General features: G+C 41.2%; 1 protein-coding gene across 1 annotated transcript in view; it reads right to left on the bottom strand.

Moving 5' to 3' along the window:
• Positions 1 to 1,134: 1,134 nt before the first annotated feature.
• The window catches only part of TRPM4 (transient receptor potential cation channel subfamily M member 4), a 31,562-nt gene continuing 16,069 nt past the window's right edge, over positions 1,135 to 16,627 (bottom strand). Inside the window, exons 13-25 of the mRNA XM_063300931.1 lie at positions 16,145 to 16,274; positions 14,309 to 14,454; positions 12,806 to 12,918; positions 12,296 to 12,394; positions 10,259 to 10,612; positions 9,959 to 10,091; positions 9,544 to 9,718; positions 8,208 to 8,376; positions 6,502 to 6,683; positions 5,570 to 5,702; positions 4,040 to 4,112; positions 3,451 to 3,547; positions 1,135 to 1,591 (exon numbers count right to left, since the gene is read on the bottom strand). Coding sequence (XP_063157001.1) covers positions 1,587 to 1,591; positions 3,451 to 3,547; positions 4,040 to 4,112; positions 5,570 to 5,702; positions 6,502 to 6,683; positions 8,208 to 8,376; positions 9,544 to 9,718; positions 9,959 to 10,091; positions 10,259 to 10,612; positions 12,296 to 12,394; positions 12,806 to 12,918; positions 14,309 to 14,454; positions 16,145 to 16,274 — 1,809 coding nt within the window. The 3' untranslated portion in view covers positions 1,135 to 1,586. The remainder of the gene's footprint in view (positions 1,592 to 3,450; positions 3,548 to 4,039; positions 4,113 to 5,569; positions 5,703 to 6,501; positions 6,684 to 8,207; positions 8,377 to 9,543; positions 9,719 to 9,958; positions 10,092 to 10,258; positions 10,613 to 12,295; positions 12,395 to 12,805; positions 12,919 to 14,308; positions 14,455 to 16,144; positions 16,275 to 16,627) is intronic.

Here is a 16,627-nt window from a genome sequence, read left to right as displayed (position 1 = left end):
TGGCTATTTTTATTTTCCTATTTGAAAAACATTCTAATATTTACTGCTGTTAGGTTTCCTTACAAAAAGAAAAAAGTAGAATTTGTTTTACTGACCCAGACATCACCAATGTTGAAAGTACGGGGGGGGGGGGAATTCAGGTTAAATATGGAGGATTGCGACCTTTTGTCTGTTAGCAAACAGGCAACTTCCTCCCCTGCATATAAAAGATCTTTAGTCATGTACAGGTTGAAATGGATGTTTCTTGATCCATCAGAACATTCTTTGTACTCCTCAGAATTGAGTGGGCTAACCAAGAGTCTTGTCTGGTCTTTTTTTTTTTACATTAAAATCCTAATGGTCCATTAATATATTTTTTTAAATTAGAAAGCAATCTCTTCTCAAGACACCACAGTAACCTACATGATTAAGTGTGTGTCCTTTTTCTTATGAATTGGCTTGCAGGTGTCAGCCATAATTGTTTTTGGTGAATCCCAGCAAGCAGAACAGGTAGATGAATCATCAGTTAGAAAAGTTCTAGTTTCTACTCCTTGCTATGTTAGAATATGGTATCACACATGTCTTCACTCACTCAATTGCTGACCTTGTACAGTAGCAACTGCATGGCTTCTAGACTGGTTGGCAGGTAGCTAAGAACAAGATGCCGAGCAAACATGCAGTTGGGAAATTATGTAGTATCAGCCAGGATTGTGCATGTGAAGATTTAGGGAGCTGATTACCTTAAGAATGCAGGAGCTTTTTTGTAACAGGTCACACCATTGCCTTGTCTACTTTCACTGATAATAGCATTAAGGCTTTCAAGCACAGAGAAGACTTTTCTATCACCTTTTCTGTCAAGATTCTTTTAACAGGAGTGCCATGGTCTGAACCTTGGGCCTTCTGCATATGAGGCATGAGCTTTCACTGACCCCCAACCTTCCTTACTGAGGCACAGAATGTCCTAACTATTCTCATTTATATTACACCAGGTGTATCCAACCTCCACCCTAGAGCTCTGACCACCATAGCAGAAACTTGGTGGCACCGTTTCTCACTAATTTTTGTCAGGAATCACAGGAAAACCATAGCATATCCAACAAAAACAAAGAACATTTCCCCAAGCACCCCAGAAAAACCAGCCTCACCTGCATTGCATCAGTATTATATCTTGCTTTGAGGAGCTCAATGTAATTGTGGCCCAGCCACCAAAAGATTGCCCATCTCTATAGTTAAACAAATACAGCATTTTCTCAAACAAAAACAGCACCTGCTTCAGGTATCAATGTAAGTATAGGAAAGGGATGATTATCCATTGTTTTTGCACTTCTGGCATATCAGTTTTTTTAATTGTCCACATTACTGTCATTCTCATTGAAATGCTCTGAGGTAGATCATTCTTATTTCCAATGAAGGAAACTAAAGTCAGAGGGAGGGTGTTTGCAGCTGAACTGAAATGTGATCCTGCACCCTCTCAACCATTTCCAGCTGAAGCTTAACTTCTGTCCAATTCTCTGAGGCACCAGGTGTCGAGACACTTTTGGGATTCTGAGAATAGCAGCAGCTGACCACTCTTCTTCATTATCCTTTTTCACGAGCCATGGAAAAAATCAGTCTGTAGGAAGAGACCAACAAAAGATGTAAACTATTAGCTGTTACATCCAAATGGTCCACCAGGGGGCAGTGCATTCTCATCAGGCTAACCAAGTTGTAGGTAGGTGAAAAGTGAGATTAGCTGTACAGTATGCTGTTGGGGAGTATTTCTTCTGAAATAAAATGCTACCTCCAACAGTGGAATTTTCCACATCAGAGGAAGAAATCATTTGATTTTTCCCTTCCACACTTGCAACTAGCCCCTTCCATCCCTCCAGCTGATGCTACTTGGTCTTTACAGAAGAACTTGTGGGAGAAATGAAGGGGACCAAGGACCGGAAGACTTAAGATGTCATCTGGTTGCACCTAATTATTGTTGCCTTCAGGAACTTTAGTAATTCAGCTGTAATTTCTCACATTCCTGTAATGGAACTCAGCTTCACCAGTGAGACTAGAAAGTCTAGTTAGTAAAGGGTGCATGCCATCTGCATCAACACAGCAGTTGCTGTATTGCTTTTCACCACAACCTTCACCCATCTTTATTTTGCAAAGGGCAAACACGTAAGACCCAATACAGATTCAGTTAACTAAAAAAGCAGGACGCTTTTTTAAAAACCTGTATTTCACGCTCTACTGAATATAATGTCAAGAATATATGTGAATTGTGGCAGTACAGAAATTAAATAAGTAAATAAATAACATCAATTGAATGTACAATTGAAGTGTTTTATATATATATATATATATGTGTGTGTGTGTGTGTGTCTATATATATATTTTTAATGGTAACACTTTTCCGGAGATGAGGAGCAGGCTGAAGTGTAACATTACAACTATCCCTAAATCAGTGCTGTGCACAACCAGAAGTTTCAAAGCTACTCAGAAGTTTTACAGTGGAAATCCTATGACAGAGAAATGTATATGCATGTTTCAAGGAGCGCCATGACAGTATTGAGCCTAATCTGCTTGTCTTAGGTGGCAATCATGTGGTACCCCAAGCTTCAGATGATTTTTTCCATTCTTTTCTTGCAAGAGCAGTGAAAGAAGGCTACTGCAGATCGGGAGCTCTAACCTCTCTATGTTCACCATGATGCTGTGGGAAGACCCATAGTGGTTCTTTACCCCTGTCAGGATTCATAGAATCAACTCTGGCACTATAGAGCACAAAAAAGAAGCTGTGTACGAGGTGCCCGAAAAGAGGTTGTAGTTCCTGTAAATCTATAGCCACCCTGATGCACCTTAGGAAAGGAGGAAGGATACAAATAAATGAAATGACATCACTGAAGATGCTGGAACAGCTTAGCCTAAAAAACAAAACAAAAAAAGGGGGGGGACTGCTATTTCTTCCCATCTGTTTTGTTGGTCTGAGCATAATGGAGGTTTGGAATAAGGTGGTTCCTCCAGCTCTGGATCTCACTACCCTTACCAGTAAGAAAGTTTTCCAGAGAAATATATTTATTGAACTAGCATGTTTTGTATATCTTCAGAGGGGTGTGGACACAAACACCTGGAGTTTTCTAATTCTCTTGCAAAAGACGCTGATGCATGGCAGCCTCATCCAATCCAGTGAGGCCTTGGACCATTCTTCTCCAATCTTTTGCCCTCTAGATGGAAATATGAAAAGGAGCTAAATATCTCCATGGCCTATGAAGATTTTCTTCGGTAATATGGCCAACTTTTCTGTGGTTCATTCCCTGTAAGTTCATTCATGGCAAGCATTAACTCATAACTGTACACAAATATGTATATACATGCGAAAATGCACACTGAGAGTTATACATACAGTAGATAATATTGTGCTTTCCTGTACCCAAAGTATTGGTCATCTGTCCATTAAGTATATATATCCTTAAGAATTCCTGAATTTACCTGTCTGCTCACCTTTTTTCTGAACCGGAGGGGCCTGCATTCCTTTTGCTATGTCGCTCTGGGCCAAGGTATCCACCATCCAAGACAGGGCCCTGGTACAATACTCCATCTAATGGGAACCAATGGAGAAATGTGTTTAGGAGGTAGTGTTTCTGGAGGATTATAGGAGGCAGTAGTTGTCTTAACCTGCCATATTACATCATATTGTGATTTCCTTGATGCTGGCTTAGCACACCACTGTGGTTTTTTTAAATGAAACATAGTTAAAACAAACTATGATTTCCTTAGATCTATGAATCCATTAATGAGGAAATACTGTTTTAGTCCTAGGATGAGAAATCTGTGGTTGGTGAACTACAATTCCCAACAGCTCTGGTTGGTATGGGTGGTGGAGAGGAAAATTCAACAACATCTTGAAGATCCCAAACATCCCCCACCCCTGAATTCTCTCTCCTGTTCTTCACATTTCTTAGTTAATGTGGCTAGCATTTTTCACCTCCTAGTGGCTGCCACTTGGAATGCCTTTGTCCCCATCAGTTCCCAAGGGATTCTATTGTCCTCCCTGTTCCCGTTCCAAAGAGTCCATTACTGTTTCTCATACCTGCATCTCAAGGGTCTTCAGACGTCGCTCTGATTCTTTGATATCAGAAAGCTGCTTTAAAACCTGATCGACTCTGCAGAGTTAGAGGTATGAGGCAGTTACAAAGAGGAGAAACATTCAGCCTTCCTTCTTTCTCTATAGAGGTATGAGATGGTCCTTTTATCCTCTCTGATGATCACCTAGATTTGATTCCAATGCTCTCCCTTTCACCACATAAGAATGCTAGAAGTGTTTCACTAAACATCAGAAAACCTGTTCTAATACCAACTAGGCCAGTGTTTCTCAACCTTTACGGCTTTAAGATGAGTAGACTTTAACTCCCAGAATTCTGGCTGGGGATTTCTGGGAGTTGAAGTCCACCTATCTTAAAGTTGCCAAGGTTGAGAAACGCTGATCAAGGCAGAAAGATTGAATTTTAAGAATTTGGAGACAGGCTTTCTTAAAGTATCTCTTTCTCCTGGAAGGGAGGCCAAACACTCTCCTAAGCATATCTCAGTACTGAGTAGAAAAATCTGTTTATGCATGTGCTAATGTTAACAGTCATACTTAGGACAGATCCATTGAAATGAATGGGACAAGCTAGTAATGACTAATGTAAACCCCATGGCTTTTAGTGGCTCTCCCCTAAGTATGGGCATTTCTATACCACATCAGGAACAGAGGCAAGGTGAGGAAAGAGTTCTGACTTAACAAGGGAATGCACCACCCAGGAGTTCTGCAAAGCTACAGTCACCCCCTGTTATGGAGATTGCCGGTGAAGAAGAGGGGGGCCCTCTCCAGGAGGAAAAGCTAAATCTTCTGATCTCAGTGTGGTTCTCCCCTCTATATTCTTGACACACACACACACACCACAAAAAAAGACTAGCAGCAACTCTGTGATGATACTGATTGCAGTCCAAGGCACTTCCCCAAAAGGTTGAACTGCATTTAGCCCCACTATTGCGAATTTTAGGAACTGTTGATCAATAAATAGGAAGGATTCTCTAGATAAGGCATGCACCGAAACCCTTTGTTCTCATTTTCCCAAGCAGTACCTCTGGAAGAAGCCACCCCAAATAGCTGAAAGAAATCAGGTTTAGGAAATCTGTCTATGATTCTGCACCAACTAAAGATAGGTATGAAATTTGATCTCCACAAATTTCAGTGCAAACTGATTTGATCTGCACATCCTGGACAAACACGGTGGACTTCTAAATGCCATTTATACTTTGGATTTTGCACTTCTTTGCATTTGATGATTTGTTCTTGATTCAATACACGTTTTAAAATAAGATGGGTTTTAAAATGCACATTTTGAGATTAAATGATTACATTGTATTTTAAGAAATTGTTTAAAATACCCATTTTAATGCAATTTGCACAAACTTTTGAAAAATTTCAGTAAGGAAACAAAATAGACACCTTAATTAACCTAAAACTGATTCAGACTGGACTTGGACTGATCAGTCCTTCCCTAGTCTCAACTACATCCTCCTTTTTTCTCTTTAAGTATCCTCCATTCAACTCTTCTCCACCATTCCCCATCCTTACTTTTGGGAAGTTCTCCGGAGCCGCTCAGTGTCGCTGTCACGTTTCTGTCGAGCCTGAGTCACTAAGTAATTTTCTTTCTGCACCGATTCCCATGTCAGTAGCCTCCTATCTTGCGTCTCGGAGAGTTCTAGCACTGTCCGAAATAGACGTAATTGTTGGTTCACAAACTGGTAAAGATTCAGGAGTCAGTTTAGTAAACAGCCACCTGCAGCTATCCATTATCAGTGAAAAGAAGCTCTCCCCACCAGCTGATATGAAACACATTACAAAGCAACTACGAAAGTCTCTGCCCTAATGTGTCAAGGGATCAGTTGGCTATACACTGGAAATGGTTCAGTTGCTGAAATTTTTGAAACCATATCTCTCCCATCTCAGCAAACCTTGTTAAAGATTCTCACAGAGGAAGAATCTTGCTTGGAAGAAGTGAAAATCTTGGGTAGCAGCCAAGGGTGTGATAAAACATTAGGGGCAGAATGAAGAAGAGAATGGTCGAGGATGGTATAGAGTTAGAATTAATCCTTTTTGATATTCACAAAGAAAGCTGGTATAGAGCAGTGGTTTCCGCATTATACTTGGACGGTAGAGACCCAGCTCCCTCCACTGGAGAGTTCACTACATAATGTCGGACTAGTTACTCTCTCCGCTCTCCTCCTCTGTGAATCTATCCCACGGAGTAGTTGTGGAGCTGAACTTAGGGAAGTCTTATGTATGCCCACCTGAGCTTTCAGATGAATGGAGAAATGTAAAGAGAATGAATGAATGAATGAATGAATGAATGAATGAATGAATGAATGAATGAACGACCTTGCACTGCCTTCCCATATCTGATGGTCTCTAGATTTGTTAACACTGCAAGAGTTCCAGCATCCCTAGGCAGGTTATCCCCATCCATCCATCCATCCATCCATCCCAAAGTTGCCTATAGCACTCACAGAAGTCACGTCCCTTTGCAGACTGCACCTTGCGGACATGGCGCTTGAAGAAAAGATGTAGGTGGCTGATCAGGATGAAGGGTGGAGCCAATGCAGGCCGGCTATGATACTCCAGGATGAGGTTGTAGCGCTGTGATTTCCAGTAGATATCGCTGTTCCCTTGCACTTTGGAGAATGTGTAACTGTTGGCAGGAGAAACAATATGTTAGTCCCACCTTCCTCCAAGTTGGGGGAGTTCAGCTGGAATGGATCATCCCCCAGCCTGCACACGGTTGTAGGCGACATATGGATGGAGAAGAAAACATGAGCCAACCCAGGCTGTTTATCTACGTTTCCTGTTCTACAGGAAAATCTCCACTCCCCAACACTTTTGCTCATCAGATGATGCATCTTTTCACTCTTGGTTCCAGACTGGATGCTGACTGTTACCCTTCCCTTCCTCAGAAGGAGGAACCTTCATTTTAGTCTTGTTCTGCTTTACAGTTGTTTGTTTATCAGGGTTGTAACTAGCTCAAAAGTCTTGGAGGCCAGCCAAAGAATTGGGGACCATCCTTTTTAACCAGAACGATTGGGGGTGGGCTGAAGAAAATTTAGAGGAGCAGCCCTCCTGCCACACCAGCCATGGGCTTTATATTTGCTTAGCAGGAGATATTTTTCAGCTGCCCATTGAAAAACAGATTTTCCTTGAACTTGAACCATGGAAGAAGTCGTAAAAATATTGTGAATATATTATTTATAATTTTATTTTTATTTTTTTTATTCTACCTTTATTATTTTTACAAATAACTCAAGGTGGGGAACATACTTAATACTCCTTCCTCCTCCTCTTTTCCCCACAACAACAACCCTGTGAGGTGGGTTGGGCTGAGAGAGAGTGACTGGCCCAAGGTCACCCAGCCGGCTTTCTTGCCTAAGGCGGGACTAGAACTCTCAGTTGCCTGGTTTCTAGCCCAGCACCTTAACCACTAGACCAAACTGGCTAGGACACTGCCACAAGTAAAGTATGATCATATGGTTAGTTCAACTCAGTTTGAACTATCTTTGAAAATATTTTGTTGAAAGCTGAGCTTAAAAAGGCTAAGATCAGTACACTGTAAATTAGTTTTGAAAAGTATATCTCATGTCCTATTGAACTTGATTGGGACCATATTTTCTTCCCAGAAATTTTTATAGTGTTTTTAGAACGTTGTTTTTTTTTTTACTGTGGAGCTTTGTGTAAGTTTTGGAAGTTTTGTTTTGTTTTTTAACTGTGATATGACTATTTTAGGGCTTACACTAGTTTTCATCTCTCTCCTGCTTGACATGGCAGGAAACTGAATGTCAGTTTTCAGCCGTCATGGTCAGAAGAGGCTCTAAGCTTAGGCCACAAAAAGAGAATTCAGGTCTTCAGGTGGCCTGCCCCTGGGATAATGGGTGACCTCTCTCTGCCTGAGATCCTAGACAGCCAAAACCAGAATAAATAATCCTGCTTGGGCCAGGCAAACCAGCAGTCTAGCTTTATATACAGCAGTGTTTCTCAACCTTGGCAACTTTAAGCTGTATGGACTTTAAGCTGTGTGGCAATGGCTGGGGTTTCTGGGAGTTGAAGTCCTCACAGCTTAAAGTTGCCAAGGTTGAAAAACACTGATATACAGTATATGCTTCCAATGGCTTATACACCTGTACAAACACATCCCCAAAAATGTTGGAATTGGAGGTAGTGGTACCTGAACATCGCAATCAGCAAGTTGAGGAGCAGAATATTGGCTACCAGCAGGAAGATCACAAGGAGAAGAAGTACCAGCCAGTTAGCATAGGTATTGGTACAAGGGTTTGCGTCTTCCATCAAGATGGCTAAAGGGTCATAGGTGCAATTCGAGGCTGTAATCTGGGCAGCTAGGGAAGAATACCAAGGAAAAAACATGAGATGAAGACTCCTAGATTGAGGAAGGCATTTCTGCTACTTTTCCAGAAGACAGAGTGCACAGAATTCTTGCATAGGGTAGCTTTTTCCCTAGCTAGTTTAGTGTTTAATTACCTTTCTCCAAATTTGGTTTCCTTAAGATTCAGATCCTTCAGATTCAGGATCTTTCAGAACTTTCCTTCCTCTGGGCTTACAGTTCTCATCAGCCCTGTGCACTGGCCATATTGGCTAGGACTGATGGAAGTTGCAGCCCAAAAGTTCTGGAGTGGCCCAGATTTGGAAAGGCTACTCTGAAATAAAAGATAAAAACCTAAGAATCATTCTACTGGATCAGACTAGCTTGTTGAGTGCAGAATCCCATTCCTATCAGTGGCCATCCAGATATTTTACAGAAGCTATAGGTTTCTCAAGAAGGCACCTTCATAAGGTGACACTGTCTCTCCTTTTTTGTCAACTAGCATTTGATATTCTGAAATATACTGCTTCTAAGCTTGTATAAAAATATGAAGGCCTAGTGGGAAGGAAAAGAAAAAGAAAAATATTGCAAATATTTCTACTTATTTCCTTTTTCCTCACAAGTCTTTACAACTCTAAACTCGCAGAGATTACTGAGTTGTCATGGCCAATAGTCCAATCTCATTCTAAGGTAATCCAAATCATTGGTCAGTTGCTAATGAATTCCTTATATTTATAATGCTCTGTATGAAAGACTGTTCTTTTATGCACCTTCATAAGCCTACTCTTAATTTTATTAGTTGTTTCCATCTAATATTTTTTAAACCAACACTTTTGTAATCATCTTGTTCTTTATGTTTTCCATTCTAGACTATCCCTGTCTGTATTTAGGAACTAGCTTAATCGCCATAGGTAACCAGAAATTCCATGCAGGTGAGGGAGCAGACTGCCAGAGGAGAGATGGAAAGCTCTGTCCTTTTTCTGCATTCAGCACAGAAACCAAGTCAAATGAGTCTTTGGAAATAAATAAATAAGAAAGAAAGAAGTTGTTTAACAGTCCCCAGCAGGCTATTACCTATTTGGTACTTTATCCGTAAGCCTGCACTACTCTTTCTTGAGTCTCAACAGGCCAAACTGGTTGTGAATCCAGAAGAGAAGTCATCAAGCACCCCCGAAATACATACCATCAATTTCACTGAGTGGGATCTGTCCAAAAATTTGCAAGTAAGGTCTGTAGAAAACACGTCGGAATATCCAAGGGAGTCGTCGATCATGGGGGAGAAGGAGACCCTCAGTCGTGACCCCATAGGCTACCAACCATACCCCAAGAAAGAAGAGAAAGAAAAATACATCCTTCATCTATGAAGAGAAGGAGAGAACAAGGAGATTAATTGCCATATTGAAAGACAATTTGCTCTCTTATATTAAACACAGTAGCCTTTGCATCTCTATTTTATTTGCACTTTGGCTTCAATTTCTTTAGACATCCTCTGTTCATTCTTGAACAACAGCAGCAACAACAAAAACAACATTCTTGCACATTCAACTATCCTCTTTCTGGATATTATTCCATGTGCATCAAAAAATGCACCTTCTCACCATCTTGCCAACAATAATCATCTTGGGCCCCAGCTGTTTGTTGACAGCAAAGATGTGGATGAGACGAAGGGTGAAGACCATGAAATCGAGGCACAGAATGGTGCGTCCTGATTCGTATGACTGAGGAAACAGCCTGTGATGTAGACAATGGCGTAAGGAAAACAAGAAACGAATTCTACAGAGTACAAACCATTCCTTTTTACCTCCAGCACCGTTAATCTCTGACTTTACAACCCTACTCAAAAACTTCAGAGTAAATGAATAGCACTGAAAGCTCCTGTGATACAGGGGGGTGCTTACCTGCATACTAGCCCTATCATGAAGAGTAGCAGGGCTGTGATATCAAGCTGGTTCCACGTGTCCAGGAGGTACCGTCGTATTCGCTGCAACAAAGGATGGGAACCCACAAAGCATCCTTGACGCACCTCTTCACAAACCAGTGTGAAGACCCAGATATACAGAACTATCTCAGTGCCAGATGGACCTTTGGGAGGTGGAGGGTCAAAATCCAGCAGCAAGACGTAGGAGAAGAGGAAGAGGAAGAGCAAGTACATCACCACATTGCCCAGGAATGCTGTCACAGGTGCCACCCAAAACTGATGCCACCGTCGTAACCAGGATTGTCGAGCAGAAAGCGGGGAGGGAGCTTCCAAACTGCTGGGTCAGGATATGAAAAGGAAAGGAAGGGAGAAATGTGTGAATTCCACCTTAAAAACAAATGGATTGACTCTATCGCTTTGATCAATTCGTTCATTAAATAAAGGCTTATGCATTTGCCTATGAATAAATGTTTGTGAGTGACCTGGAAAACATATATTCTGAAAGGGGGCAAATGCATTTTAAAATAAACAAGCTAATAAGAATTGTGCTTTTTTTTCACTTTTTGTGAATGTCCACGTCTAATGGCATTGTTCAGAATAGGGTGTCCTCCTATGAGAAAGAAGGAAAATGCCTCTTAAGGAAGTATTTCTCATCCATGGTTTTTGGATACACTGAGTATGTTAAATATGATTCGACAACAAAGCATTTATTGCATAGTATTTTTATATAAAATTTCAGTATTCAATATTATTTTATTAGCCACAGTGATAAACATAAGATTTAAGTAATTATCTGCATCCTTTTCAAATGCCAGAACAACTTGTCTGCAATGCTGCTTGATGCTTTAAATTTCTCTCCGCACCTTTTCTCTCCCTCTCCCTCTCCCTCTATAATATGTGTATGTATAAAGGTAAAGGTTTCCCTTGACATTAAGTACAGTTGTGTCCGACTCTAGGGGGCGGTGCTCATCTCCGTTTCAAAGCCGAAGAGCCGGCGTTTGTCCGTAGACACTTCCAAGGTCATGTGGCTGGCATGACTAAACGGAACGCCGTTACCTGCCCGCCGAAGCGGTACCTATTAATCTACTCACATTTGCATGTTTTCGAACTGCTAGGTTGGCAGGAGCTGGGACTAGCAACGGGAGCTCACCCCGTCACACGGATTCGAACCGCTGACCTTCCGATCGGCAAGCTCAGCAGCTCAGCGGTTTAACCTGCAGCGTCACTGCGTCCCACTATGTATATGTATGTATGTATAAAAATAAATAGCCTAATTTATTAAAATCACTTAAGCAATTTTTTTGTCTATTATATTCTTCCCCCAGTGGTGACTGGGAGACCCAGTCCTTTGGCTACTTAAAATCTTACTGAGCAGCTACTTTGATTCCTGAAATGCTACTGGGCATTGCCTGAATAATTCCAGCCATGTAGTTGCATCAATCAAGGTTAGACAGCTATATGACAAGCTTAGCAAACCACAAAAGGCCATAGACAAGTGCTTTGGGAGACCTATGATATCCAATATCCAATGATTTTTCCTAGCTGTTTGCTGAACACTGGAGGAGTGTTTCTCTGTGTTGTAGTTTTTGCTGCCCTGAAATCTGAAGAGAAATTGTGCAGTCATTGCATTCCATTCAGCATGTGCAGAATTCCATTCTTACTGTGTAGTAAGAAAGATATCAAGTTGACAGCCTGCAAATGGCTCTGGATTTCTTTTATCTTCAAGATGTGTGACCTTCCAGGTGATGTTGAATTTCAACTTCCATCAATCCTAGGCAATAGTGAGGAATGCTAGAAGTTGTAGTTCATCTAAATTTCAAGGCCACATTTCCACTTCTGGATTTTTCAATACTTTTTGATGAAAGCTGGACATTCACAGAAAAAAAAAACTAGAATATCCTCAAGAGATCCAGGCCGCCATCAGTCCCATTGCATCAGTAGCCTTCATTTACGATAACCCCTACTTCTGCCCCCCCCCACGGCCCATGTTTCCCAAGATCATGACCATTCCCCCTACTCAGAGAACATGTCTCCGATGGTACTTTTCACATCCGTATCAAGACTGTCCAGTTCAAACCGTTCCAAGGAATCCAGCCTCAGGTCTTCATCCATGCTCCTATAAAAGATCACATGATTGATCAGAGTGACTGCCTGACCAAGTACATATTTTTAAATGCAGATGCATTTAAATTCAACCACAAGTCATAGCACTGCTAGAAAATCCAGGGACAAGGACCTAAGAGCTGAACTCATTTGTTCCACTTGTTCTAGCAGGTGGATTGATCGCCCTCTGGCAGGGCAACTCCAGAGTTTGGAAGGCCTGCTAAAAAGAGAACTGTTGCTCCTGAGCTAAGGAAACTATACACGTTCATGCTCTATTACCTAAAGAAGACATCCACTAATTTTGGTATTCAGGAATTACAGTTATTAAATATCTATAATAACTATAGGCTGCACAGCAATGTATTGCTCCTCCCTCTCCGCCACACCATTAAGTGTAAATCAGACCATGCCCAGCAGCACCCACCTGAATGTAATGAGTTTAGTAAAGATGAGAAGCGGGCAAAAAAATGTGAGAAGCAGCTGCCAGACAGAGGTACTTTGGTCCATTTCTCCCCACCAGTTTTGGGTAAGCAGGGACTATTGGAAAAACACAAGAAAAACAGCTTTGAGAAACACTGAGACATTCCACTGCCCTCGCCCCAACTTTATCAGCATCCCAGCGGTGCTTGACAATACTTGTGCCCTCCAGGTTGTAAACCTAAGCATGCAGAATTCAACGCTCAACCCATAGTAGTCAATGGGAAGTAGGTTCACCCCAAGGTTGGAGCTTCCCCAATCAGCTGGTAGAACGAATCCAGGATTCAGAGTATTGTAGAACTGGAAAAACCTCAATAGTGATTCAGTTTCCTGCTACAACAGAAAGTCCACCACTTTGGCATACCTGGCAGTTACTCATCCAACTGTGGTTGAAAAACCTCTGATGAAAAAAGTCCATCACTGCCTGAGGCAGCTTGCTCCACACTCAGCCAGATTATTCTAATGTTCAACTGTTATCTTCTTTTCTGTTATCTGTTATCTTCTTTTTTTAAACTTCTTCTGTTATCTGTTATCTTATTTTTTTAACTGTTATCTTTTCTTTATCTTACCTATTTCTCAGGCACTGATCTCACCCACTTTGCTGCCATTTATCTGGATGATCTGAGTCTTGAACATATAAGAAAGAGCTCATTTAATGACTGCCCTGTTTAGTGACCATTTGGTTATGATGGTGCTGAAAAAGTAACTTTATGATGGGTCCTCGCACTTACAACCATCACTGCATCCCTGCAGTCATATGATCGAGATTTGAGCACTTTGCAACCAGCAGGCATTTACAACTGTTGCAGTGTCCCGTGGTCACATGATCGCTATTTGCGCACTTCGCAGCCAGCTTCTGACAAGAGGTCAATGGAGAAGCCGGCAGTAAAATTACAAGTCATGGTCAGGTGATGTTTCGCTTAATGACCTGTGGTGACCCGCTTAACGACCATGGCGCAAGTGAATCATGTTGTGGTCACATGATGTCTCGCTTAACTACCACGTTGCTTAGTGATGGAGTTGCCAGTCCCAGTTGTGGTTGTTAAGCAAGGACTACCTGTATCTCCTAATCTAAAGTTGCTAGCCTGCATTTTTCAGTCATACAATGTTTTGGTTGTTTTTTTAAAGCTATTACTTACCCAATCTTATATAAATGTTATTCCATAAAAGCTCTGTCCCAGGCAAATAATTTCTAAATAAACACAATCCCATGGTAGGAACCTGTGGCCCTCTGCAAGAAAATGAATTATATCGCCCAGCCCTCTACACCATTAATCATTCACCAACTTCTGGAGGGCCGTAAGTTCCCTGCTGAGCATGATATTTAAGAGGTCCAAAGGGACATAGTCCATATCCAGATCAAATACAGGATGGAATCTAGTGACCCTATTCATACTTAAACAGCAAGCACCCTTGAAGCCTAGCTCAGTGGATCTCTATACAGTCATACCTGTACACCATCCTGTGCAAAAAAGAGGCGGGCATCAGCCTGGTGAGCCAACTGGAGGATAGTGGCTCCACCCCAGAGGTGGGAACAGCGCACCAGTAGTTTGTAGGCCCGTGGCTCACTATTACGGTAACATTCACCAAATACTCCTAGAATTGTGGAGGTAAGAGGGAGGAGAGACATATTTGAGCATAAAAAGTCAAGGAATTACAAACTTCTGCACATTCCACAACCCACCCTTAATTTTAAGAACCATTAATAAAACAGCAGTTAACATTAATATAACACTCGCAGAGGCTTTGCAAACAGCCAAACCATCAGTTTGCTAAGACTTTCCAACTCATGTCCACATAAATTTGTAACAATTCTGACCTGTCTTTAGATCTTTCCCGCATTCATACTGATATTCATATTGTTAAAATCATGTGAAAGTCTATCCTTTTGCTAGTCTAGAGCTGACAGAGAAGGTAAATCAATCAGAGTTTTCCCACTTGCCCCTAAACAGGTCAGTAACTGAGTGTCCTTTGTACCTACCCAAATGTTCTACAGGCTGACAAAAATCACTTGATTCTCTCATTCCACAAAAATAATGTAAAATAATGTGTTAGCATTGCTCCCCATACACACTCCAGTGATCCATACCTGCATTCCTATATATTTGTCTACATTTGCTCACAACCATCTAAGAGGCTCAGAGATGGAGGCAATGGAAACTTGATTATAAAAATAACAAATATTCCTGGATGTGGCAGCCCTATGGTGATATAGCAATTACCTTGCACTCAAAAGTGGATGTCAACTAGACAATCTGACACTAAGCTTCATTCAGAAACTTTTACGGGTAGCTTCTCATTAAAGTTTTTCCAAGTAACTGCAACCATGACATCAAACCTTCACACAGAAGTTCTTCTAAGTGGTGAAGGTGGGGGAATGAATTAGTTGAAAAAAATGCAAATACAAATACTAAGTCATGGTAGCTCCACGATGCTTAATCTTTCTGAACAGGGAGGGGGAGAAAAGGTAGACGGCAGATGCTATACTTTCCCTCATTTCAGATGAAATGAATAGCTAAAGCTGAGTGCAGGACTGAGAGGTTATGGCAAGAAATTGCACCCATGGAAAACATCCATTTCCTAGGCTGCATATGTGTTGCAGTTCAAAGGAAAAAAGGGTTGTTTTTAATAGGAAACATGATGGAGGGCTAAGAAACATTGGGTTTGAGATGGGACAGCTTGGATATCATCCTACCAGCCAGAAGATGGGACATTCTACTAGTGGACTAAAAAAGAAGTCTGAAGTGTGTAAAATGTTTTTTCCATTCTCACTAATCCCAATAACTGGTCAATTTTACATCAATTTTACAAAACAGTGAGTAGAGATGGTCAATGCAAAAATCATCCAAAGCTAGCTAGTAAATCTATATTTGAGCAATAAGGGATTTGAAATCTATTTCAGCTAAATGCCAAAATTTTCAAAACCCCTGGACTTCAGGAAAATCTGAGAACCTACCACCGGGATGCTCCATTAACTCTTTCATTTCATGAGCATTACAATCTACTTTTTTCTCTCCTCTTCCTATATTCCCCTGTATGAAGAATTGCATGTTCTATTATGTCAAAAATCTCTTCCACTTTCCCCTAACATAGACTCACTCCTATTATGTCCTGTAGATGGCTTGGAAGTCACTTTCATAATCTATATGCCTGTTGGCATGATGGGGACATTAGTTCAATATATCTAGACTGGCTGATCCAGACAAATATCTTCAGTCATGTCAAAAATCAGCCCCTTTTTCTCTTGCCAATCATTTCTCCTCTCACCCCTTTTCCCATCTCACACCTATGGCCAAGTGTTCAAAGTGCATTGCCAGATCCTTCATGGCCATCACTTCTTCTGCCTCTGTCTCTAGATGTGAAAGCTCCCGCAATATCTGTGCTGCTGCCAATGCCCCGGCCACTGCATCAGGTGCCTGGGATGGAAAGAATCAATCAGTGGAGACAGAGGGCAGATCTACATGTGCTTTATAACCCATCAGTATGATAACTGCTTCAGTGACAAAACAAGTCATGCGTGTTTCAACATATTATTTTCTCTCTTGAGTCTTCTTTCCTAATTTCGTTTACAGAAAGTGTTTTAGGCAATTGTGACATCCCTGCACTGCCAAATACAGTTTGTTTCAAAGCTGTTTAAGGGAAATACATACTGGCTACTTGTAGAAACAAGGAAAATCAAGCAAAAGATTTTTCAATCAACATTGTAAAGCTGACCAAGGATTTCAGAAATTGACTAATATTAGGTCTGATCCAATTGTGAAATTGACTA

Source organism: Candoia aspera, chromosome 4 (genome assembly GCF_035149785.1).
Source record: "Candoia aspera isolate rCanAsp1 chromosome 4, rCanAsp1.hap2, whole genome shotgun sequence".
NCBI classification, from domain to species: Eukaryota; Metazoa; Chordata; class Lepidosauria; order Squamata; family Boidae; genus Candoia; species Candoia aspera.
This window is presented reverse-complemented; position numbering and strand designations above follow the sequence as displayed.